Below are 26655 nucleotides of genomic sequence, written 5' to 3' on the forward strand. Positions count from 1 at the left end.
CCACCCCTGAGGGTGATTATTAAGTGAATACTGTGGCCTCTAGTGGGGAGAGGGTGGGAATCCCCACAGCAGAGCTTTTAAGGGAACTACACTTATGGGGTTGGCAGCCCCTACAGTACTCTCTCTAACTTCCTCAACTGCACCCTCCCTTTCAAGCTGCCATACAAAAATCACACAAACTCCTGGGCCGAAAGATGAATTCGGAGGGTCCCTGAACTGTTTCTTGCTACACTATTGGTTCAGTGCCTCTTGCCACAAGCTCACCTGGACTTCCACCCAGCGGTGAGCACCTGAAGACAGTAGTAAGTCTGGCCTGCAGAACCTGTAACGCGAAAAATAAAAGGACCCAGCGACTGATATTGGGGTTCAAGCTTCAAGTTGGTGATCAGAAAAGCGAAGCAACCAGCCACTAGCTCTCACCTCTAGCTCAGGCTGACAGGGCTGATCCACACACGAGCACTTCACCAAGTCTCAAACTGCTGCCTCTCCTCAGTGTAGCTGGAGAATGAAAATGCCTCTCCGAGACCTTGCTTCTGTCATATATACTTCCCTAATGTTGGGATTAAAGGTGTGAGTTATAATTCTCTTTTACACTGATCCATTCTTGTGTAGATCTCGTTGGCCCTGGACTCACTGTCTATCTCTTAATCCTCAGTCCTAGGGTTAAAGGTGTGTACCACCACCTCCTAGCTTCTGGCTGTTGGATCTCTATAGCTTGAGGCTGGCTTTGCTGTTCTGAATCCTCAGTCAAGCTTTAATAAATCGTGAACAATACATCACCAAAGAGCCTACTGTGCGTTAGTGATGGTGTGGCATGGGGTCTGCTCCACCCCAACATGGCCGTGTGTCCTGACTCAGGCGAACAGCCTGGATGCTGCCTCTACCTTTCTTGTTCCTTGGTGGATAGTGAAACCTGGGAAGGATCAAGTTGGTGACACCTCTGGCTTCTGTTTATCTGCCTTCTGCATAGCCCCTTCTGCAGTGATCCAGGTTGAGGCTCAAGGCTCACAGCATTCCTTCCAGGCAGAGCCCCTTCAGAAACCCCCAGATTAGCCATTGGAGACAGTGAGCATTTTCAATATTTTTATTAACAAATGAGGTGGCAAAAGAGCATGTTACTGGCAACATCTCCGCCCATCTGGCCCACCACGGTGGTGGGCACCTGCCATGCTTTGCTGGTCGAGCTATCAATCTTGGCTGTGCTCAGTCACCCTCCAACTGCTGAGGGCATGGAGATACTTCCTGCTCACAGGCAAGGGAGAGCTCTGCTTAGGACCTCAGACCACTGAGGCAAACCATGCTGCTGTGGAGGATGGGAACTCCCTCCTGGGGCAGGTAGAGACAGGTAAAAACTCTGGGTGGGACCTCAGTACTCTTAAGGCATAGAGTTCCTCAGAGACTGACTTGGAGGGTGTCCTGTGACTCTCATTTGAAGCCAGGGAGAATCCAGAATTGAAACCAAAGTCTGTGATAAGCCCTCTCCACAGTGGGCCTACTTCAGTAACCACGGCTGTGAGGAAGAAACAGATGTACTGAGGAGAGGAAGGAGGTTTCAAGATAATTGTGTGGTCTCCAGGTGCCTTCTTTCGGAAAACTTGCCATCAGATCTGCCCAAATTCCCAGCTCTTTCCTGAAGGTGACGTCGGTCCCCATGAGTCCTTCAGGTGGGCATCCGTGGGAGCTGAGGTTGGCCCCGTCTGCTTCTCATTCCTTCATCTTCAGACATCATTGTGTATACCCAGGGACAGCTCGTCATACAGAAAATGCCTTGCTGGTTTTTGAGTGGTGATGGTGGCTCCTAAGATACTCTACTCCTGCAGAGTCCCAGCCACGGCTCAGGGGGCATCTTCCGGGGAGGGCTCCTGACAGTCCCCTTGCTGCAGGCCCAGCGCCCTGTGTCCCTGCTGGCTGCACAGTGCTGCCTGTGACTGAGGAGCAAAGATTCAGCACAGGGATGGCCATCAGAAACAGATGATCCGCTTCTCATTTTCAAAGGCTTTGGCCTCCTCCGGCTTAATTAAGTTTCCATTGAGACTAGTGAAGAGGAGAAAATACGAACGTTACACAAAATGTTATAGAATAGTATCTGCCCCTCCCCAGTAAGTGGACCCACACACTGTGTGCGTCATACAACCCTGAAGTGAAGGGGCACACCCTACCCCTTTAATGCCGCCCTTGCCCTATGTACTGGACCTCACTGGGCCCACTAGCAGCCTCTGTAAGCCCACGTTTAATGATGTTTCCAGGTTTCCTCTTTCTTCTGAGCCCCCATAGGCTTTCAGCTCACTTGGCTTCGTCCTCCCTGAAGCACTGTGTCCTCTCTCAGGTGGACGTCACAGACTCTAGGCTTTCTCCTGTCTCTGGGTACTTGTTCTTGGCCTGCTCTCTCACGCTCTCGTCTTTAGCACTGGCCTCCCCCAAGGCTGGGGACCGACTGTGCCCTTAGCCCCTGGCCTCTTCTTGCCACAGCCAGGTCAGTTGGGCAAGCTTCCTACTGACTTCTTTCTCTGGATGTCTTCATATACTTCAAAGTTGCCAGCCCAAAGGTCCCAGCTCAGTAAACAGTCCCTCCCTTCATCCGGCTGTCCCCAAGGCCTGCCTCCAGCCTGCTAGTTCTCCCGTGAAGTTACCTTTTGTTTCCTAAGCAGTGCTGGCATGGCACTCTGACCCTGTAGCCCTAGTCCCCCCAGAGTTCTCTGAGTGCCCGGGGCCTTCTTTGGGCACAGCAGGGTCTTACTGACTATTCCAGAAGCTGTGTTCCAGCCTGACCACTTACTTCCCCTTTCTCTTCACACCCTTCGCTAGCTTTCTGCTTTCAGTATAAAGGTTAAAGGACATGCTCTGACCCTAAGACCTTTCCTGCCTAGGCTCTGCCCATCTCCTCCGCCCCCTCCCAGCCCCCTCTTCTACACCACCTGCGTCTACGGCACACCGGCTTACTGTGGATGTCTTTGAGACAGGGTGTACTCGTTACTTGTCCTGTTGTGTGACAAAGACTACTTAGGAAGGAAGGGTTTGTTTTTAATGTGCAGTCTGAGGGTGTGATGGCAGAAAAGACAGGGGCATGAAGCAACTTGTCACCTTGCATCTGCAGTCAGGGCGCAGTGAGAGATGAGCACTGGCACTCTGTGCTCCCCACCTCTCTGTCTCTGCGTCTGTTGGTCTGTCTGTCTATTTATCTCTCCTCAGACTGAGGTCCCAGCACATGGGATTGTGCCGCCCACACTTAGCACGAGTCTTTCCACATTTCTTTAACGCAGTCGAAACTTTCTTACAGACAAGCCCAGAGATTTCCCTCATAGGTGATTCTAAATCCTTTCAAACTGACCCTCAATATTAATCACCACGCAGGGCCCCATTAGATAGCCCAGGTTGGCCATGATGTTTCTGCCTCAGTTTCCCTGTAGATCAAGCTAGCCTCAAACTCCCATAGAGCTGAATTCTGGGGTTAAATGCATATGCCATGATATCTGGCTGTTTGTAGTTCTTGGTGGACATTCTCTCAAACTCTGAGCCGGCCAACATGTAGCACTTTCAGACCTACTCCAGCTTTCCAACTCCCGTCCGTCCTTGGTGGCTCAGTCGAAAGTCTCTTCCTTAGGAGCCCTGCCTTGTGTCCCGCCTTACCTTGCCTGATCCTGTAGCCTCCATGGTTACACTTGACTGCTTCCCCCTCTGCACTCCTCCCTGACCCCAGAGTGATCCCATGAGGACGGTTTACGTGTGTTCACCATTGCATTCCCAACAGCAGCCCAAGGCTGGCATTCCAGCTCATGTTACTCACTGATGGTTGGAGACATAGCGCCAGTGCCTGGGAATCTCAGGAGGCAGGCCTGCTCCTAAGATTCAGGACCTCCTCACAGAAAGCTTGGTCTTAGCACAGCAGCCACAGTATTCTCTGTGGTTTGGGCTCTAATCTCTGTGACAGCCTTCTTCATAAATGTTTTGCTGTGATTGTACGTAAGAGCCACATTCTACATGATGGTCAACTTGAAAGGATCTAGAATTACCTAAGAGGCAACGTTCTCAAACCAGCACTTAAAACAAACTCATCTATGTGCACACCTCAGGAAAAGTGGGTGAGATAGCTCATACTCTGCTGGTACCCTGTCCTTCTTGGTTTCACTTCAAAATAATGCTGGCTACAGGCCCTGGACTAGTTTGTGACTCAGTGGCATTTCTAAGGCAAAGCCAAGAACACCTCTCAGGAGCCAAGACTGGGGAGGTCTATAGCTCAATAGGTCCTGGGGCTTGAAATTCTTCTCCCCACTCACAAGGAAGAAAGTGGCCAGTGGTATCCAGCTGTGAACTTAGGGCTTCGGTTCCTGGTGAGGCTGCTCTATTAGCCTCAGAGAATCCATAGTTGGCGCTGTGTCCTCACCAAGAATTGCTTCTGCCTGCTACCAGCTTCCATGGATCACACTGGGAGCAAATCCCCCAGGCCCGGGTTCCAGGACACATTTCCAGAGTGCCCCTGAGTACTTCTGGGCCACTGTCTTCAGACTAGGCAAACAAGAACTTTAGAGAGCTGGGGTTGCTCCTCCCGCATTGTCCTCACGGGCAGGAAGGAAGTGGAACGGGACTCCATGACCCCACACAGTGGTCAGCGACACTTACTGAGGGACCAAAGGTGCCGTGGCATGAGTATGCATGGCCTTACCAAATCTCTGTTATGGCGGAGTTCTTCTGCAGTGCTTCAGCCAGCTGGGCTGTCCCCTTGGCCGTGATACGATTCTGAATAAGCCTGAGAGGAGAGTACACCTGTGTCAACACAGAAGGCTGGGTCCAAGCTGGATCCTGTGGGGTCAGGGTTAGGTGGTGACAGCATCCCCCTAAGTCCCCATTGGACTAACAGTGCCTCAGACGCACGAGAACAATGAACAGCCCTGAAAATCTTCAATGTTTGTCTTTTACACAGTGATTGTGATGTATTCAGACTAACCCATAGCTTAATTGTAAACAGATCGACCTCTCTCCTTCCAGATGGTTAGACAAAGGCAGGGCAGAATTGAAGGGTTTTGGTATTTAAATTCAGAATTTAAAGTAGCTACCAACTTGTCATCAATTCTTTGGGAACCCAAAGGCTTGTAAGATGGTGACAGCTCCTCCCCAAAGTCTAGAAAGGTGGGCAGGGAAAAGTTTCTGCTACGTCTATCTCTCATGGTGCAGTGATACAGCACTCACAAACAGGGATGAACCAAGTCAAGCAAAGTACATGCAAGGCTGGGGAGATAATCACTGCCTGGAACCCTGGCCTGAAGGCTGAAACCCTGGCCTGAAGGCTGGAACCCTGGTCTGCAGCCTGGAACCCTGGTCTGCAGCCTGGAACCCTGGTCTGCAGCCTGGAACCCTAACCTGAAGGCTGGAACCCTGGCCTGAAGGCTGGAACCCTGGTCTGCAGCCTGGAACCCTGGTCTGCAGCCTGGAACCCTGGTCTGCAGCCTGGAATCCTGGCCTGAAGCCTGGAGCCCTGACCTGAAGGCTGGAACACTGGTCTGTAGCCTGGAGCCCTCGCTTACATTCTGGTCTCTGTCCTACAGCCTGGAACCTGGATCTGTAGCAATAGTTTCACCCAACCTGAAAGTAAATTCAGAAAGAGGCTAGGATGTGTCTACATTGTATCAGGGACTCTCACCAGGCTGTGGGCACAGGAAGCTACTGCTAACCGCAAGTCTTAGAAATTCTGGATACTAATCCGTGAAGGAGCCCCTGCAGGAAGACAAAGGCTCTGCTAGCAGGATGGATAAGGGCTTAGAGGCTGCAGGAGTCAGCCTCCCCTTACAAAGGAAGTGTAGCAAGGTGGTCAGAGGCTTCTCCCATCACCCTGCTGTTGAGCTGCAGAGCACTGACGAGCCTCCTGTGTCCCCATGTCACACCTGTAAGATGGAATAACTTGTACAAGATTGCTCTGCAGGCTTGGTGTGTGCCATTTCAGGAAAAGAATGAGCATAGTGACCAGAGGGGCAAAGCTCTCCTCATCATTGTACTGTGAGATGCATAATAAGCTCTAGGCCAGCCTGAACTATGGGATAAGAGCCTGCCGCAAGCAAGCAAGCAAACAAACAAACAAACAAAAAATAACAAAGTATGTGAGAAGAAAGCTAGAAGAGGAAGCTGCCACAGCTGGGCACATCTGGCTGCCACAGCTGGGCACATCTGGCTGCCACAGCTGGGCACATCTGGCTGCCACAGCCCTACCTTCAGTCAGAGCAGCATGGCGGTGCATCAGCTCTCCAGGCCTAGTACCCAGAGATGGGAACAGGGGAAATCTGAAAAGTAAAGACAAAAGGAAGAAAGGAAAAAACCTGGCTCTTTTTCAGAAACTGACAAAGTGATTCTAAATTCAAATGCAAGGGACTCAGAATAGCCAAAACTGTCTTGCGAAAGAACAAAATTGATAACAAAAGGATAGTGCAGCCAGACATGGTGATGTATGCCTGTAATCTCAAAACCTAGGAAACTGGCTGGGCGGTGGCGCACGCCTTTAATCCCAGCACCCAGGAGGCAGAGGCAGGCGGATCTTTGTGAGTTTGAGACCAGCCTGGTCTAGAAGAGCTAGTTCCAGGACAGGCTCCAAAGTCATAGAGAAACCCTGTCTCAAAAAAAAAAAAAAAGGCAAATAATCAAGAAAGACACTGGACTTTAACCTCTGACCTACACACACACACACACACACACACACACAATTCAAAATGTCTGCAACTGTCAATCTAATTTGGGAAAACTAAAGGGAATAACAAAAACTTACATCTAAATCTTTGTGACCTTGGGTTAGGCAATATTCCATCAAGTAAAAGCCTTCAAACACAAACAGCTACAGGAAAGGTAGGCAAATTGGCCTTCGTCAAGACCAAAAATGACATCACTATTAGGGAGTGAAAAGTCCAGGGAAGGAGGAAATGCCTGCAACCCTATGTACAAAGTGTCTAGTACAGAATAAGGCATTCTTAGAGCGCAACAATAGGTAGACAAATGACCCAGTTTTTAAATGACCCAAGGGTGTGAAGATATTGCTTCAAAGACAGCTAACCAGGAAGAGAGGTGTGGTGATATTTTGTTTATGATCTAACAAATAAAGCTTGCCTGAAGATCAGAGTGCAAAGCTAGTCACACTAGTTAGCCATAGAGGCCAGGCAGTGATGTACACACCTTTAATCTCATCACTCAGGAGACAGAGGCATACAGATCTCTGTGAGTTCAAGGCCACCGAGGGCTACGTGAAATTGATCCAGTCTGAAAGAGAAATGGCTCACACCAAGGTGATCCCAGCATTTGGGTCACACACCTTGGTGAAATACAATAATGTTTGTGGTGTGTGACCCTTAGTGTAGGTAGAGTCACACAAGACTGGGTCATCAACATCCCATCATGGATGGAAAGGGACTGATAAGACCCTACCTCTCCCAAAGAAGCTTATAGACAGGCAGCTAAGGGTTGCAGGGGAACAGAGAGTCATATTCCTCAGTGATGTAGCCAGTGTACCCAACTCAGGTAAGCAACCCTCCACTCCTGCTTTTGGCAGGAATCATAATTAAATGCAGAGGGAAACACATACACACACACACACACACACACACACACACACACACACACATAGCACGACACAAAAGGAAGAATACTTCAGAAGAAGAGGTTCTCTGGGAATGAGAAGGAACAAGAGAGGATAATTGACACTTTGCTCAAAGAACATTTATATATGTATCAATTTAAAAATAAACTACATAAAAAGAAAGCAAACAAATCAATAAATGGTTCACTTCAAAAACGGAGAAGCAGCTTTTGGTGGGAATGGGAGAAAGTGATTCTCACAATGCTGCCTTCTGTTTTGGAAAGCTGTGTGACATTTCCCCCAGAAAGTTACACATGCTGTCTCCCTATGCTATCAGCAAGTCTGTGCTTAAGTACATACTCAAACAAGATGGAAATGCGCCCTTGCAAAAACATGTGTGTGCACACTCAGGGAAGCAAGCATTAGTCAGAACAGTTAGGAAGAAGAAATGGTACAACGTCTATCAATTGATGATGAGCAAATGTCTTATCTCCATCCCCTGGAATCCATGTGGCCTTAAGAGGCAAGGTAGTGCCGATGCATGAGTTAACCTTGGGAGTTGTGCTAATGAACACAGAGAAACAGTCAGGCTGAATGTCTCCATTTATATGAACGTCCACCACCAAGACAAATGTCAGAATTGTGTCACCAGGGAACAGAGATTGTAGAACAGGGCTTGGAGAAGAGCAGCAAACATGGTCTAAACCCACACAGATGTAGCAGCACAACTTTGTGATATAAAAAAAACCTCTAAACTTTATTTTTGTTTTGTTTTGTTTTTTGAGATAAGGTTTATCTGTGTAGCCCTAGCTGTCCTGGAACTTACTGTGTAGGCCAGGCTGGTCTCTAACTCAGAGAGATCTAGCTGCCTCTGCCCTGCCTGAGTGCTGGGATTAGAGGCATGCACCAATACTACCCAGAAAAAACAAACAAACAAACAAAAACCTCGACCAAACGAAACTCCTCCAAACTCTCAAAGGTTGAATGCTGTGCTGTGTAGATTTTATCACAAGGAAGCGGAGTCCAGGCCCCGCCCCGTGAGACGTTACCATAAATGCTTCAGCGTCTGGTTGACTTTCAGCATCTCAGCGAAGCACTCTGCCGCCTCATCATTAAGCTCATTTTTGGTCAGCCTAGAAGAAAGGAAATGTTGAGTCAGGATGGCTGATGGAGAGATGTTGTTTGTGAGTTCACAGAGTCCGTTCGGGGCCTTCCCTCCCAGCCCTGCATCACACGCTGAGGGCCAGGCTCCCACTCTACACTGAAGCCCTGCATATATCATGGCAGGCAAAGTCATACATACACTAGCTTCCAGTCAATCCTTTCCTGAGCTCTACTGGAAGAAGATTACCATACATGGGATAGGGATGCTGTAGGTTATTTTAATTGGGGAGAAATCACTTACATGAGAAACCGATAACCCAGGGCCAGCGCTCCCAACACTCAGTCTCAGCTGCTCTCCGAGACCGGATCAGAACCCCAAGAGAGAGCTTGCTTCTCTCTCCTCTGGCCTATATCCCACGCCCCATACATGCCCAAACGGGCGTGGTCAGCGCCACAGGTACCTAGTAAGATCTCTGCCCACAGAGCTCTGTTTCCTGACCTCAGTCCATCAGCGTAGTTGCCCACCCAGATAGCGCCCTTGGATTTTGTTTGTTTGTTTTTCGAGACAGGGTTTCTCTGTGTAACAGTCCTGGCTGTCCTGAACTCACTTTGTAGACCAGGCTGATCTCCGAACTCACTGAGATCCACCTGCCTCTGCCTCCCAAGTTCTGGGATTAAAGGCGTGAGCCGAGGCCTCCACCGCCGCCGCCACCACCACCTTTGTATTTTATAAAGTAACAGCCCCACAAAACAAGGAGCCAGTGCCTGCAGGTCAGCGCCCAGCCCCTAGACCTCCGTCTGCCACTGGCCTCACAATGCCCAGATCAGGATGGAGACCTGGAAAAGCCCTGCATGGTGAACCATCCATTCTCTGTAGGGAGAGATTGCACGTATTCGTAGCGCTAACCACTCCCGTGTGGGTGTGTTCACAGATAAGTAGAACACGTGGGGGATAAATAGAGTGAGGGGGTGGAGACTCTCTCTCTTTGGGTTTTGGTTTTGACCTGGAGAGCAGTGTGCAGACCTTTGGTTCTCAGCTTTCTTGGCTTTTCAAGTAAGTGATTTCTCTGTCAATAAAATATCATAGGACACCCATATTTTGTGTAGTTTAGTATTTCTGCATTAATTCTCGGCTGTGCTCTGAGGCTGTTGTGAAGGACAAGGACTCCATGACAAACTCAGGGAGCCTCTGGATTGCTCTAAACTCAGCAGCTGACGGGACAAGGCACCACAGCTCCCAGATGTCAACAGCTCTTGTCCCAATGGTTGAAAGAATAGGAAGGCTGGCCTAGAACTGGCACTGTCTAAAAGATTATTCTTTGCAAGGCAGTTTGGTCGCATCTACCCCAGTCTTAAATGTATTTCACTTTAAGATGAAAGTCATCACACTAGAAGTTCACCCTGACATTGCAAGATGGTCGGTCAACAAAGATAAGAAAAGAGGCATCTGTAATCCCAGCTTCACAGAGGCAAAGACAGGGGGATCGTGAGTTTGAGACCAGCCCAGGTAACTTAATGAGGCTCTGTCTCAAAATTTAAAAAAGAATTTAAGGGCTGCGAATACAGCACAGTTTCAGAGTTCTTGTCCAACATGCCCAAAGCCCGAAGTTTGAACCTCAGTGCTAAAAAAGGAAACCGATATATAGCAAAGTTTTAGGCCTTGCAATGCATACTGGGGGATTGTGTTCATGATGCAAAATGTGAAGTATTTTAGGTACCTGTCAAAAAGAAACTGATAAAATAGTAAGCATCCATTCAAAGGTATAATGTGCCTTAGAGACAATACGGGAGGACAGAGAAGGAGCAGTGTTAGCATGCTCTAGACACCAATGGGCTGTGGGACAAGTCCACGTGTGTGAAAGGTGCAGAAGGACCCATGGCTTGCAGTAAGAATTTTGCACTCTTGCCCATGGAGAGCAGTGGCTCTCAACCAAGATTCTTTTACTGTCCATGAACACTTGACAGTGCCTAGAGGGAGACCGACCTTTTTGACCATCACAATTTGAGGTGTTCCTGGCATCTCACAGGTAGAAGCCAGGATGCTTCTCTATACCCTCCAATGCACTGGCAAGACCCAAGCCACAGCCAAAACATCAGCTGTGTGGAGGTGAGAGACCTTGAGCAGAACAGACATCTCAAGTATGCAATGCACTGTGAAGAGCTGTAATAGCCTGATGCTACTCTGTCTTATGCACATTTGAATATACAAAAAAGGCTGGAAGAGAACAGTAGTATCTGAAAACCATGAGAAGCACTTTCTCCTCCTTCTCAGATGTCCATCTGCACACCATTTCCTAAAAGCATATGCTATTTTAAAATGGTGACTTTTTGGAAGGGAAATAATTAAAAATGAGTCGGCTGGGCAGCAGATCCAGTGTCAGAGCTCTCAAAAAGGTGATGCACATTGTTTTTTTCTGAGTCAAGCTCTCATGGCAAAGGCCAGGCTGGTGTTAAACTGGCATTGAATGCTGGGGCTACAGGTGTTCTCCACTCCACTGGACATAACATGGGATTTTCAATATCTATGTGTAATAGTTTATACAGATGGTCAGCTTGCCAGGATCTACAGTCACAAAGGAGATATACCCCCTGCATGTTCCTAGATTGGGTTATCTGAGGTAGATGCGGATGGCATCATCCCGCGGGCCCAAGCACCACGGTCAGTCAAAAGAAGAAAGCAAACTGAGTATCAGTATTCATCTCCCTGTTGCTCACTGAGCTAAGTACCTCACTGCATGCCTCAAAGCCATTGAGAAAAACTTTAGCAAGAGAAGTCATGTGCCAATCAATCTTGCCCTAGTAAGAAAGGCAGATGTTTGATGTTCCTGCTGCCCCGTCTTCCCCATCGGGATGGACAGTAGCTTCAAACCAGCTACTGTTTGCCAGCGTAAATCCTTCTCTCCTGGAGTAACTTTTGTCGGGTATATCGTCACAGCGGCAAGAGCAGTAACTAATACTATGTTAGCGAGATCTAATGGGTACTGGGAGGCAAGAGGATGACACATGGGGTAATGCAACTGGCCCACAAATAAAGATCAGGAGAAACAAAGGATTAAATGGCCCGCCAGAAAGGTGGGAATGACCAAAAGCACCATGGGGATAACATCCACCTAATAAATGTAAGGTTTCTAGTGACAGGCCATCTAGGGCACGGGGGCCAAATTGTGATGTATGCGTATGGTAAGAGGCAGCTGCGTGGGTGAATGGCAGTGCAAGAGGGGCGTGCAAGAGGGGGCGTGCAAGAGGGGGCATAGGTATCTTGAGTGAGGTGCATGAAAGCTGGGCCAGGGTGAAAGTGTTTTGAGGGGACTTCTGGCACCTTCATGGAAGCTGAGGGTGACAAAGCCATGCGTTATGCCTGGGTATGTGGAAATGGCTGGGGAAAATTTAGTTCTCCTTTTTAATGGAGAAGCGCTTTTTAGTTTAGATTCTATAACTTTGGGACTAATGACCAGCCCCAGCCCTTGGAAATGATTCAAAATGTTACCAGAATATTGTCAGTGTGGTGTTCTGCTTCAGGGCCTGTGCAAGGCTCTTCCCTCCCTCTGGCGAGATGCCGTTGAATGCAAGACTAGGAAGAAAAACACATGTGATGCATTATTACAGACGCACCCACAGGTGGCCTCACTTTCAACACTCAGTCATCTGGGCAGTGTCTGTCTGGACACAGTCCCGGGCAGGGAGCAGAGTGATTGGCTCATCAGCAGGTGTCTGGGCATTGCTGCCTGGGAGTGTGAGGCCAGGCCTATGGCTGTTTTGGAAAAGACCAGGTAGAAAACAAAGGCAGAACTCGGGGCTTTGCACATGAGCTGAAGGCCAAGGAATTCTGGTGCTCCCAAAGTGTGCCAAGCTTGTATGTGTGAGGACATTCATGGGGCAGCTCAGATCGTCTGTGTTTCAGGAGCCCATGCCAAGACCTGGGAAGGTCTCTCTGGTTACCGTCCTGGAACCCCTTTCCATGGTAGAACCCACGAGACTCCAAGACACCAACGTGCTGGAATCAGGCCAGGGTGCAAGCAGAAGGCCGTTCATTATCTGAGAAAGAGGAAGGGGCAGCAAAGAGGATACTGTCCCTTTGGTTTTATCCGGACTTGAAAATTGCTCCCAGCTGCCTCCTCTGAAGGTACACATCAAGATGGCTGAGGGACTGCAGGTGTCCCAGGTCTCCCTGTTGCTCACTGAGCTAAGAACCTCACTGCATGCCTCACTGCATGCCTCAAAGCCATTGAGAAAAACTTTAGCAAGAGAAGTCATGTGCCAATCAATCTTGCCCCAGTAAGAAAGGCAGCCACCCCCCTCCCAACAGCCCCTCCCTGGGCCCCTGGAGCCCACGTCCCAGAAGGCACGCGTTACCTGAGGTTGGTCAGGCTGGAGTGGTCCCTCAATGCCTCGGCGAAGGCCTTTGCCCCTTCATCCCCAATCTGATTGCCCCACATCCTGAAAGCAGAGGCAAGAAATGGACCATTACACAGCCACACCTCTGTCTGATGTCAGCTGCCCCTCTTGATCACTCTCAGGCAACTCCTGGAGGTGTGTGACCTTCGCCCCAGCCTGCAGCTGCACAAACAGCCTGCCCTGGGCTCCCAGCTACCGTACAGACAGGCTGATCAGCAGCTGTACAGACTGGGACCAGCCTTTCTGAACTTTGCGAAGGCTCCAGTCCGAGAAGGCTCCCAGGCTACCCTGGCCTGAGAGCAGGGCTGTGCACAGGAGTTAGACTCCCACCCTGGATGATTTCAGCCTCCCGGGAAGCCAAGGCCTGGAGCTGTGGCTGAAACCATACTAGTAACCCTCCCTTGTGTGTGGCAAGGAGGTTGCCTGCCAGGCCATACATGCCACCTCAGTCTCAGTGGCGACTTAGATTAGTGCGGCTGACTTTCCTCTCTAGGCAGACCTCTTGGAGGACCAACCAACACATCCTGCATGATGAAAGTCTCACCTCAAACTCTGCCATTGGGAAGAGGAACCCCAGTGCCTCCATCAGATGGACTTATAGGAGACTCTGTAGGGCACTTCCTTAATAGATGATTGATGTGGCAGAGCCCAGCCCGTTGTGGGCAGTGCCACCCTTAAGCAGGTGGTGCTGGGGGACCCAAGAAGGCAGGATGAGTGAGCCTTGGGGAGCTGGGTGAGCCCTGGGGAGCCAAGGAAGCCTTGGGGAGCCGAGGGAGCCTTGGGGAGCGAGGGAGCCAGTAAGCAGCATTTCTCTGTGGCTCAGTTCCTGCCTCCTGGTTCCTGCTTGAGTTCCTGCCCTGACTCCTCTGGATGATATATTGTGATGGGAAAATGTAAGCCAAACAAACCCTTCCCTCCCCAAGCTGATTTTGGCCATGGTCTTTATCACAGCAATAGAAAGCAAACTAAGACAGCCAACTGCTTACTGTCTGTGCAACCTTATACAGACATTAAAATGTCTTGGGTCTCAGTTTCCTTCTCTGTCAAATGGGATAATGAGGACATTCTTTGCAGACTTGTGAGGAAGATGCTTTGATTTCACAGATGTGAGCACTTAGAATAGCACCTGGCCCAGAAGGGTGTGCTGTTCCCAGTAGGAAGACAGCCTCTGTCTCCTGGGAGCTGAACAATGTGCCCCGCCCACTCACAACAGGACTGAGCCCTGAAGCAAGGTCCAGCAGGCTGCTTTCAGGTATGGGCTATGAGACCCCAGCTTTTAGTACTTTGCCGAGAAAAATGTGTGCACAGTACAATTGGATGGCACCAACTTTGTAATAAGATGTCAAACTATGACATGAAACTAAGTGAAAAATGAAGGCAAAATTCTGTCCACGTGGGTTGGTTTCTGCTATGTAAAAGCAGCAATAGGCGGAGAGGAGAGAAAAAACTGAAAGGAGCTTACATGACCTCAAATGTCAATGGCAATTCTCTTATTTTAAGTAGCCCGGGCTGGCCTTGAACTCCATATACAGCTGAGGCTGATCTTGAACTTGCGACCCTCCAAGCTCTGAGATTACAGACATGCACTGCTATATCCAGCTTAAAGGCAATTCTGGGAAGACAATTTTTACTATTGCTCATTTTCCCCATAGTTTCTCAAGGAAGCCATGTATGTTCTTTTTATAACCCAGGAAAAGTCACAAGGCCACAAGGAGTTGTTTAACCACACGAGACGCCACTCCTGCCATTAGGATGGCTGCTGTTCACAAAACAGAAAAAACAAGGCTGGAGGAAAGGTGGAGAAAATGGAACCCACGTGCGCTGCTGGCGGGAGTGTAAAATGCCGTGCTGCTCTGAGGAACAGGACGTGGGGCCTCCAAGAAATCAGACATAAGGAATAGAGAGCTGCCTCTGAGGGTAAGACGATCTGGGTTTGATTCCCAGCACCCATATGGCAGCTCACAAGTATCTATGATGTTAGTTCCTGGGTATCAAATGCCCTCTTCAGCCTCAGTGACTCTAGGCATGTGAGTGGTACATAAACATACATGCAGGCAAAGGACACACATCCATAAAATCTTAAATGAAAAATAACATAATAATGAACAAAGAAATCAAAAATTGAATCGACATTCTACTGCAACCCACAGAGGTACAAGTAGGATCTGGCAGGGATGTTTGTGTGCCCAAGGCTATCAACAGTGTCCACAACCCAGGTGTCCAGTGACCCAGAAACCAGTGAGCAAAATGAAATGCAGATATCCAGAGGGCAGTCAGCCTGAAAGGAAGGGAATTCTCATATGTGACAACAGGAATGACCCTTGAGGCAGAATGAGCCTTGGGGGTGTCATGTTAAGTGAAATAAGCCACCACAAAACAACCTCTGCGATGCACTCACTTTGGATTTGGATGCCTAGGATGGACAGCCAGAGCCGAGAAGCACCTTGGACAAAGATGGTGTCGTGGCTGCCTTACATCAATGCACTTTGTTCCACTGAACTACATAGTGAAACATGGTAAAGGTGGTCCAGTTTACACATGCCAATTTTACCACAATTTAATATGAAAAAAACAAAGCTATCCAGAGGATCATAAATTCTTAAAACCAAGACTAACTTCTGGCAGCAGTGAATACGCAGAGCTAAGCTCCCGTGTCCCAATCACAATGACACTGACACCGCTGCTGGGACTTCCCACCCATTTTTCATGCAGAAGCTATCAAGGTCCAGCTCCAGGGTCCTTCTGGCACATGGATGTTCAGAAGAGCAGACGCTCGCATAAACAGCAGGCCGGATACCATGTGTGTGTGTGTGTGTGTGTGCGTGAGTGTGTGTGTGTGTGTGTGTGCGTGAGTGTGTGTGTGTGTGTGTGTTTGTGTGTGTGTGTTCCTTTCTACTCACCCGACATCAACAATGGAGGTGCTGTTCTTCACAGCCAGAGCCACACACTTCCCCCCCTCGCTTGTTATTCTGTTTTTTCCCAGTCTGCAGAGAGAGAGGGACGTGCATGGTTAGCCTTCATATAGGGACTCCACAGTGGGCACCCTTCTTCCTGACACCGCCGAGGCCTTTCTGCCAGCGTGATCTTGTTCCCGGCACACACACATATCTATGCCTGGGGCCTCCTCTCAGGGAGGGATCCATAGCCTGTTACCAGCCACCAGTGTCCACCCTAGGAGGTAGCCCACGATCTCTGCTGGTGGTCAACCATTGGAGCATTCCCTGGGGTTCTCTGGGTGACCTCAGGACCATCACTCACTTCAGCAGACTCGAGAATGTCCATATTTATTGGCAATGGTCAAGGTGAGAGTTTCCATTACCAGGAGGGCTGGATGATCATCAGCCTGAAGGGTCACATCTACAGCAGTGCCAAGGACCAAGCTCCCTGGAAGAAGAGGGTCTTTCTCTGGTTTCCCCAAAAGGACAATAGATATAACCCTCACTTCCAGCCAGTGCTCATGGAGATTAAAGTGCTAATTCCCCAATACTACCAACAGGCCACTCTTCCACAAGCCAAGCCCCACACTGGGCCATATTTCTGCCACAAGATGAGCATCCCTGGACAGTTGGACCAGTACGGCTATGGGGCTGGCAGAGGCTTTAGGGTAATGGAAAAGGCGATCCAGGCATTTGTAAAGAAAAGAAACTTGTAAGGGTCCCTGCCCCTTCCCCACTTACTTACTTAAGGTGTGTGAGGCCTCTGCATTCATCCAGGATTTGGGCCACATACCTGGCTCCGATATCAGTGATCTGGTTGTTGTATAAACTTGGAGAGAAAGCACAGCCAGGGGCCTTTGTAAGTCCCAGTGTCACATGAACACCTCCTCCTATATCGAGCACATGCTGCCTGCTGATTTCCACTGTCTAAGTTGAAAGGGGAACTCACAGGGACCACAGTTTGGGCTCCAAAGTCAGCCCCCTTATTTCCCTTCTGTGCTGAATCCATGCATCTGACCACCCCGTTAGTCACAGGGAGTATATGCCACCATGCACAGCCCAGCCCTGGCACACAATGCTCAGTGAATGCAGGGGGTGGAGATTTGGGTTTCCTGAGGTGTAAAGCCCTGTGCCCCCCTTTTTTTCTTTTATCACTGATTGAAAACTAAGACCAGAAAGGCAACAAGGCTTCTCTCCACTATCTCTCATCATACATAACAGAGAGGACCATGTTGCTTATGTGTCCCCATGCTCCAGTGGTCCAGGTGAACTCAGCAACTGTTCCAGCGACAAGATCAGCAGCAGCCATGGAACTCAAACTCGAAAACTCAAAGCTCTTTGTCACCGATTTAGCAACTGACTTGGGTCTATGAGTGGTTTTCACTTAACCCTGCCTAGTTTGAGTAACCACTTGTTTTTCTGCAGCACTATTGTATTTGAGGACTCTACCTAGGACTCTTCTGGCTGTACCACTACTATTCAGTGTATATGCTCCTGCCCTAGACTGAGGAGCAGATCCAAAGCAGTCAAGTCTAACATATAAACAGGTATTTAACATCTACAAAAACCATCCTCATATGCTTTCTCCTCACATCCTCCCAAATAGCTTGCTTGGATTGGGTCCCAAATTTACAAGTAAGGAAGCTGGGGCTCCACAAGCTTTTGTGATCTCACTCCAAGTCTACCTAGATACCAGTCGAGCCTAGAACAGAACCTGGAGCCCTATGTGGTGGTACATGCCTGTAACCCCAACCCATGGGAGGCTGAGGCTGGAGGATGCCAGCACTGGCCATGGTTTCCATCACCAGTGAGCCGCATGGCCGTCAACTTTCTGCCGCTTGGAACTATGACAAGGTAGCAGGCCCAATACCCTCAAGCAAGACTTACCCCAGGAATGTCACGATTTTGTACTTGGTCAGTTCTTCACACAACACCTTCACCCCGGTGTCAGTGATCTGATTGACGCTGAGTCTAAAACACACCAGCAGAGACAACTGTCAGTCAGGGCAGAGGGACATCCACAGGAGCACTCAGCCTAAGAATTCAGCTGCCTGCAAGCCGGGGCCAACAACAAGGCCCACCCCTGAAGCAGAAGCTTCACAAAGGCTAAGGGCACCAGCAGCCAGCTGCTTCCAGCTATCTCCAACATTCTGCATTTGGTGTTGCTTCCCCATTCTCTGTGCACAGTTGGGGTCATGTGATCTGAGATGTGAGGGACTGCCTTTAGGGATCACTGCTACCGGGGGGTACACTTGCATTTTAGGAGTGGAGTCAGGACATGAAACAACTTGTACAGGACCAGAGGGTCCCCACTGGAACTGACCCACCACAAATGCAGGATGAGGCCTAGCATCCTGCCGCCAGGGAAAATTGCCCTTTTGAAGCAACTCTGGGTTGGAAATCTCAAGAGAAAACTAGTAACTCTCTCGGAAAGGGTGGATCTTGGCAGCAAGTCTCTCCCAGTGCAAATACTGCCTGTGCAGGCCAGGCTGGGGGGGCCAGGCATACAGAAGAGCAGGAAAATGGGGTCCTGTAGGTCAAGGGCCAGTCACAGACTGCAAATTCTCTAGAAAAATGTCTAAGCCAGAAAAATCGATTTTCATGAGCAAAATGTGCATGTGTGCATGTATTTATTGGGTGAATAATACAAACAAGGTTCCAGGGATAGAACCCACAGCTAGCAGCACGCTAGGCAAGTGTACCACTGAACTGCTAATAGCCTTCTCCCCCCCCATTTTTCTTTCTTTCCACCCCTACATACCCAAGCAATCTCTGTAACAAGCTTGAAGAAGGAAAGCAGCTGAGGGACAAGGTGAGAGCAGGAACCCCACGAAGGGACCGGATTTGTGTGGGGGTGGAGCAGACTTTCTACACTAAGACCAGCTGGAAGATGGTGAAGGCTGTGCTGGGCCAAGCATGACTACTCAACCCTACAGTGGAAAACAACCGAGAAGTAAACGACAGATGCGGCTGTGCGCCAATAAAACTTTATTTACAAGCGCAGGCCACTGGCTAAGTTTGACCCCATAGCTGACGTCCATGGCAATTAAAAGAGAGAACAGAAAAAGCTTCATGACTAAGCTACATCAAAAAGATGAGGGCAGCCTCACAGGACCCGTCCCCTACAAGCATCTGACCGGATGCAAACACAAGGCATACATTGCACAGTCAATCCCTGTTAGGTCTCCAACCCAGGGCAAAATACGTGAGATGCCTATTAACATATCAAAGTGGGCCCTAGCTGCCTGGCACCCCTCAGTCCCTACCTGTTATAGAGTCCTCCTGGCTGGCACACTCTACCCCCTACCCTTCCCCCAGCTGCTCTTCCCTGTATGATTTGGCCCTCTTGGCTACACTGGTCCTTTTTACCCTTTTGGCTTCTTGGTCTCCTGGTCTTTTGGCTCTCTCCACCCCCTCCTCACGTGGCCTGGCTCCATCTTCGGGTCATGCCCACTCTGGATTTTCCCAGATGTCTCTGCCTCAGGCTATGCGTTTCCTCAAATAAACCTTCTTCTCTACCACACCTGGGAGCATGTCCTCCCTTTTGTTTCATTCTCCAGTCCTGACATGGCAGGTGCTTCCAGCATCTGTGTGTTCTTAGCAGTACAATCCCCTGCACTCCCCTCCTCTTTTCCAGCTTGCCATGCACAATCAAGTCCTGCGTGAAGACATCTAAGACAGTGTATCATTGGTGACAGCTTTTTAAAACCACTTGGGGTGTTCGATATTAGAACACTTGTGTGTCATGTATGATGCCTCCAGACCACACTCCCATATTGAAGAAAAAAATTACAAAGTAGGATATGTCCTTCTGTGATTCCTTCTGGCTACAATACTAAGCAGCTAGCTGGAGCTGTAGGCAGCCATATTGGCTCAGGATGTAGAAGCCAGGTAAAACAAAAGAGAGCCTGGGTTCTGGTCAGACAGACAACATATCATTCTTTGTCTACTCCTAGACTTTGCTCCAGAGAAAGAATATGTACGTATGTACGCATGTATGTATGTATATGTATGTATATATTTCCAAGATTTGATGTTTTCTCCAACTCTTTACTGCAATTAATCCTACCTGATGTCCTCAGGGAACTCACAGTACTTCCATGGTCGACCATAAGCCCGTTTTTCCATAAGCTGCCCTTTCCTTTGCTGGTGAGGAGAACAGCCAGACAGGGCAGGTTCCATTCTGCTGCTGAGTTCCCCTTTACAGAGCAGGCATGAGCAGTGCGGGGTGGAGATTGCCAGGGAGAGTGGCTGACTTACAGCCCAGAGACCTGATGCTGGCTTTGGTTCTAGGCTGCCACCTTCAGCGCTGTATACCTGAGTCCACCCATGATTCTCACTCTGGCTCCCATGCCTGAGAATGGGCTCCAAATCCCCACTGCTCTGCAGAACTGAAGGAGCCAAACTGTGGCAGAATTAAGTCCTGCCAGAGACTGACAAGGTTTGTTTCACACAGGAAATGCTAACCGCAGCAGCACCTAGGCCCCTCTTTACTACCGTCAAGCAGGAAAACTGCCTCAAGACAGCTGGCACGCCGCTACGTTTCTCAGGAGAAGCAAGGCGAGTAGTTCATAGCCTGCTTTCCCTGGAGCAATACCAGACACCAGGAGCCAAAGGCCAGACACTGCTATTTTTGAGCCTCAGACTAATCTTCAAGGCATAGTCTTCCCCTTCTGGTCACACCGCACCTCAGCTATGGGCCCTGGAGCAATTCATTAACTTCTCTGCCTCCACTTCCTAATGCCTAAATGGGCAACCATGTTCTAAGGCAATAGCGGCCCTTGTCTTACGGGGGGGAGGGGGGGGCATTGAGTTGGGTTACAACGCTAATGCACTTCACCTACTTTCAGTCTACACTGGCTGTTCACTTTGCCCACACTACAATAGCAAGTCTCTCTCCTGGGGCTCCCCAAGATTACACAGTTACAGAACACCCCGCTGAAGCTAAACTGGTCACCTGACTCGCTTTCCTCCATGCCTACCACACCCTGTCCCCAGACAGAAGGGTTGAGTCCCTGTGTCATGGGGAGACCAAGAACCGTGACCCACGTTACCAGTGCTGTGGCCCCAAGCCTGCCTTGTCCTCCTCACCCTTTTCAGGAGGTGCCTGGCAGCCTCACCTGATGACCGTGAGGCGGCTGAAGCAAGGCTGCAGCTCCTGCACTCCATAGTCATTGAGGTTGTTGTTGTCCAGATCCAGGGCCAGCTGCCTGTGGAAATGGTGCAGGACGAAGGACAGGGCGCTGCAGTCGGCAGAGCAAGCGTTGCAGAAGGCCAGCTTGAGGTAGTTAGCACTGATGCCCTTGGCGGCTAGGCGCCCCACCTTCTGGCTCTGTGTCTCGTAGATGCAGCGCAGCATCCACAGGAACGTGGGCATAGCATGTACCTGACTAAAGCCTCCGCTCTGGACTCGGGGCAGACTCTTCAGGTAGGAGCGCAGGCTGGCGAACAGGTGAGCCCACAGGGCCTTGCGCTTCCTCCTCAGGGTAGCCTTCGGCACCAGCTGCTGAAGGAGTTTCTGTCTGGCCTTGGCCAGCAGCCCGCACAGAAAGAGGTTGGTGAACTGGAAGTGATCCTTGTTCCTGAAAGGATCAGGGCCCAACCGGCTACCGCCACCCAGGCATTGGAAGGAGAAGAAGGAAGGATAGCAGGATGTGCTTGGTGTCTCCCCGGGAGACGTCCACTCTCGAAAGAACCTCAGCAACTCTCTGGTGCCCACTTTGTCATCTGCCACCAGGAAGAAGGCGGTAAAGAAGGACTGGAGTGTGAGATGGAAAAACTCATAGGACTGCTGGCCCTGCTCTGGGCCCACATCGGGCAGAGCGCGCAGGAAGCCCAGCTGCAGATCCCCCTCCTGCAGCTTCGAAGCCTGCACCTCCTCCTGACCAAACACAAAGAGGCTCCTGTCGGTGCCTCGGTGCGCCACCTGGCCCAGTGCATGCAGCGTGCGCCAGCCTGCACGCAGCGTCTCCGCTGGGCTGCGCGTGTTGCGCTGCACCAGGCTGCTGGGCTGCGTCCTGTTCAGATGCACCTCAGTGACCAGCAGGAAGACATCGGTCAGGGTCACGGCGCAGTCCGGCAGCTGCGAGGAGCCCTCGAATGCCGTGTGGAAATGCTGGAAGCAGCGGAAGATGATCCAGCAGAAGAGCGGCACCGCACACAGGCTGCAGAGGTTGGGATTGGCATCCAGCTGCTGCAGCAGATGCTCATGAGCAGTGCGCTCGGGGAACATCCTGCGGGCATAGGCACGCAAGTGGCCCGGGGAGAAGCCCCGGAGCAGCACCTTTTTGCGCAGAAGCTGGCGGGGGACTTCTACCCCTGTGCGGGCAGTGAGTAGCTTGCCGGCGCCCTTGAGCAGCCTCCCGCTTAGGAGGTTGGCCAGTAGGACCAGCGGGTGTGCCGGCTCCCAGGGGCAGCAGCTGTCCGGCACGCGGCTCAGGTCGAAGTCCGAGTGCAGCTCATCCAGGCCATCGAAAGTAAAGAGCGCTGTGTGGGGAAAGCGCAGCAGGAAGGAGAACACCTCCTCGGGGTCCTGCTCAGGGTAGCAGAAGTGCTTGAAGAGCAGGTCCTGCAGACTCAGCGTGTCGCTCTCCTTGAAGCAGCTGAACATGCGGCAGCGGAAGTGGAAAAAGAACTTGGCTGCCGAGGCCAGCCTGCCGGATGCCCAGAGGCTCTGCAGTCGCTGCAGCAGCATGGACTTGCCCACTCCCGCGTCCCCAAACACGAAGACAGTCTCGCCATGCTCGTTGAGGATGCCGGTGCTGTGGTCCAGCAGGCAGTCCAGGCCTCCCAGGCTGCCCAGGTTTTCGTTGTTGAAGCCTACCAGCTCCATGAGTGTGTCCATGTAGGTCTCCTCCAGCAGCAGGTCCTCCTTTTGGGCATAGCACATCATGAATTTGGAGTCGCGGCCCAGTTGGTGTCGCAGTTGCTGGGTGTACCTGCTCACTGGAGCGGGGAGGAATGTTTCCCAGCAACCAGGTGAGGAGACAAGGAGTAGATGCATTAAACAGGGTATCTCAGGATGCAGAGGCAATCATACAAGCAAACCAACCCACAGCCGGGACTCTGAGCCAAGTCATTCACTCCTTTAACAGGAGCCCCCCCCAGGGCCTAAAAGAGCCAGTGTCACAAAACTTCAGGTTTTGCCAGCTGGAGGCCCCTCCAGGTCAAGTGTCTGAGTCAGGCCTCCCTTGTTCCCATGTACAATGTTGTCATTGAACTCTAGAGACAGAAAGCGCTCACACTTGAGGACCAGGCCAGCCAACTCTGCTGCCTGACCACAGCCCACAGTCTTGTTTGAATAGCAGAGTCAGTCCTGGCTGAAAGTCTTGTGTAGGGGGAAATTACCCCAGGCTTTCTTCATTTCTAGAATAAGGGGCTGACAAAACTGTATGCCAAAACTTTTGGCTATAAAATACAAGACTGGACATTAGTCTGATTTACAGAGGATCTGTGCCTGGCCTCAAACATCACACCTAAATACACTGAGCTAAAACAATGCAGCCTCTGACTCCCAGGGTGAGCACCTTGAGTCGCAATCACTCAGCGTAAGCCCCAAGGGTGAGCCTCAAGCTGCCACAAGGGGTAGAGATACCACAATCTGTTCCTATTACCTCCATGTTCCCAGCATACTTGAATGACCAAAGGGGGGGGGAGATTTAATGCCAAACAAAAGAGTGTTCTACAAGATCCTTTAAAATAGTTTTTGAATTTAAACTATTCAATTAACAAAAATCAGATACTCATATGTACCTTCCTAGATTCATTTATAGCTTTTCCCACGAACTTAGTCCAATCGATTGTTCAAATTTTATAAAGAGGGATGGCTATGGGGACTTGTAATCTCTGTAGTTGAGAGGCTGAGGCAGGAAGATCAAGCATTCAAGGCCGCTGTGTAGTGGTGCTGCAGGCCTTTAATCCCAACACTCAGAAGCAGGCAGATCTCTGTGAGTTCGAGGCCAGCCTGGTCTACAGAGTGAGATCCAGGACAGCCAGGGCTACACAGAGAAACCCTGTAGAGTTCAAGGCCAACCTGAGCTTACATAGATCCTGCTCCAGAACACAAATCCCCACTAAAAAGGAAATTTAGTGCTAACTATATTTTATAGCTTATTTTGGTTATAACTCATAATAATTTTTATTACAAATTTTTTGTAATTGCACTATGTACTAGTCAATTAATTTTTAGTAAATTTATAAAATTCAATAAATACTACTCTAGTTCATTTTAGATACATTACAACATTTTTGTAATTGCACTATGCACTAGTCAATTAATTTTTAGTAAATTTATAAAATTCAATAAATGCTACTCTAGTTCATTCTAGATATCTCCATAACACTCCCAAAGTTTTTGGAGCTGATTTGTAGCCAGCCTCTGTTCTGTCCCAACTCCAGACACTGACAACTGCTGATTGGCTTCCTGCCTTAATAAGTGTGCTTTTTCTGGACATTTCACAGATGTGAAATCCTATGATGTGAATCTTTCATGTATGTGCGGCATCTTATAGCGTGAATTATTCTCGAAAGCTAGTCATGACTGAAAGAACCAACTTAGAAGTCCTTTAAAAGAATTGCCCACCCTGGGAATAAATATCCCACAACACACACACACACACACACACACACACACACACACACACACACACACACACACAAAGGAAACGCGAACAAGAAGGAACAGTGTCGGCAAGAGGCTGGCTAAGGACAGCTGGCACCTCTGGGGCTATAGGAACAAACTCAGCCTTGGCACTGATGGCTGGCCTTTTCTCCCTAAGCATTCACTCTTCCGGGAAGGTCCTTTCTTTCAGTTTCCAAACTGTAATGTCTTGCATCTGGTATGACCCTGAAGGCCAATGACAGGGCCAGTCAGCAGACTTAGGGGAAGTGATGGGATCTTGAAGGCTCTGATCTCACCAAGCTCAATTCACTTGATGGTTTCATAATCTAATGGAATTGTTGGGAAACAGCAGAAACTAGGAGGCGGGGCCTATTTGGAAGAGGCAGGTCTTGGTGGAGTGCCTTTCAACAGTGTATCTTGTTCCTAACTCCTCACTCTCTCTCACTGCAGATGGGGAGGAGCTGTTCTCCGCCATGCACCTCCACCATAACGTTTCAGCCCCGCTCAGGCACATAGCAAAGGAACCAACCAATCATGGACTGAGAAACTAAGACAAGGCTTTCCTTTTTAAAAGTTGCGTTGCTGAGACATTTTGTCACAGAGATGTAAAGTGACTAAAACACCAGGTCAAAGTGGAGTCTAAAAATTGTGGGGCCCTTGTTGATGGCATGCTCTCAATATTTTTTACATTATTATTTGTGTATTGGAGGTTGAGCTCAGAGCCTATGTGTGCTAGGCAAATGCATTACCACTGAGTGACACCTTAGCTCTGGTAGAACAAATTTGAAAAAGAAAATACAGTGTCAAAACTGTGCTATCACATGTCACAGTAAGTAGCGAGCAAGCACTTGGGAGAAAGGCCTTCCTTCCCCAATCCCTGGGACCCCTAAATAAACCATATGAGAGGGTCAGGGGTGTGTAACAGTGTAACAGCTAGGCACTGGCCTAGCACGCAGAAGGCACAAGGCTCCACCCCCAGAAGCAAAGACAGCAAAAACAAACCGGCAGGCTCCGTGTGCTCGGTTCGTTGCAATCACCTAGGCTGCACTCTGGTGACAGAGACCATCTCTTCTGTCCAAAGCGGAAGGAACACTGAGGCTTTTTCTGTGAGGTGGAGGCCAAGGCCGCCAAGTTGCTCTTGCTGGCTAGGCTTTTATAGACACCTGGGCGATGGTATTACAGCACTTCCAGACCCGTGCCTTCCTTCATACCCGTGCTATAGTCCTGCTGGGGCTGACTCCTACCTGGGTCAGTATTGATGATAGTTTTGCTCCGAATGAGCTGGGAAGGGGAGAAGCCGATCTCTGCTAGCCACAGCCTGAGGTCCACGTAAGCGTCCTCGAGTTGTTGTAGCACGTAGAGGAAGAACTCAGACACCTCCTCACCTTTGCTCTGCACCAGGTCAAGAATTTTTCGGACCTACGGATGGCACAAACATTAAGAGCGTGAGCTGGTGTGAGGGGCATCTTCCTGTCAAAAGGATCCCGGGGGTACACTCAGCCCAGGGATGCAGGGGCTAGTACAGAAATAATGGCCTGGCCACCAGCACACCCAGTGGAAGGGTCAACATAGAATCTGCAAAATGGGCTTCTTTAGCAAAGAATTCATTCCCATAGCAATAAGAGACCAGGAGAAGTTGTCTGTGAGCCTAAAAACAGATCAGACACGGGAAAAGCCCTCCAGCTGTGGACGTTGCTCTGCCTGTCCCTCCTAACTTCATGTCAGTGTCAACCCAGGACAAGTGTGGTAGGAGAGTCACTTGAGAGACAAGAGGAAGTAGCATATCTGGCTATCCTGTAGGAGGGTAACAAACTCCCATCAAATTTCATGCCCCAAATGGCCTTTTTATTAAAAATCAGATAGAGCACACGGGAGCTGTAAGTCCTAGCACTCAGGGGGTTGAGGCAAGAGGGTCAGAGTGTCAACTCAACCTAGACTACAGAGGGGGATTCTGTCCCAAAAGGCCAAGAAAAGGGGAGGGTTAACAGAGGAAACCATATCAGTGTGTGTGCCACCCCCCTGCAGAAGTTCTTTAGGTGTCTCCAGCCCCT

The 26655-nt window shown here is 49.8% G+C and overlaps 1 protein-coding gene across 3 annotated transcripts in view; it reads right to left on the bottom strand.

Annotated features, from left to right (window-relative positions):
• Positions 1-1069: 1069 nt before the first annotated feature.
• Nod1 (nucleotide binding oligomerization domain containing 1) overlaps positions 1070-26655 on the bottom strand; it is a 51879-nt gene continuing 26293 nt past the window's right edge. For all 3 annotated transcript variants that reach the window (XM_005076802.4, XM_013118271.3, XM_040737760.1), the window contains 10 exons: positions 25849-26023; positions 21105-22929; positions 17872-17955; positions 16730-16813; positions 15949-16032; positions 13007-13090; positions 12141-12224; positions 8599-8682; positions 4661-4744; positions 1070-2034 (listed from right to left, as the gene is read on the bottom strand). In XM_005076802.4, the coding sequence (XP_005076859.1) occupies positions 1962-2034; positions 4661-4744; positions 8599-8682; positions 12141-12224; positions 13007-13090; positions 15949-16032; positions 16730-16813; positions 17872-17955; positions 21105-22929; positions 25849-26023 (2661 nt within the window). In that variant the 3' untranslated portion in view covers positions 1070-1961. The remainder of the gene's footprint in view (positions 2035-4660; positions 4745-8598; positions 8683-12140; positions 12225-13006; positions 13091-15948; positions 16033-16729; positions 16814-17871; positions 17956-21104; positions 22930-25848; positions 26024-26655) is intronic.

This window comes from Mesocricetus auratus, unplaced genomic scaffold, assembly GCF_017639785.1.
Source record: "Mesocricetus auratus isolate SY011 unplaced genomic scaffold, BCM_Maur_2.0 Super-Scaffold_100676, whole genome shotgun sequence".
Taxonomy (NCBI): domain Eukaryota; kingdom Metazoa; phylum Chordata; class Mammalia; order Rodentia; family Cricetidae; genus Mesocricetus; species Mesocricetus auratus.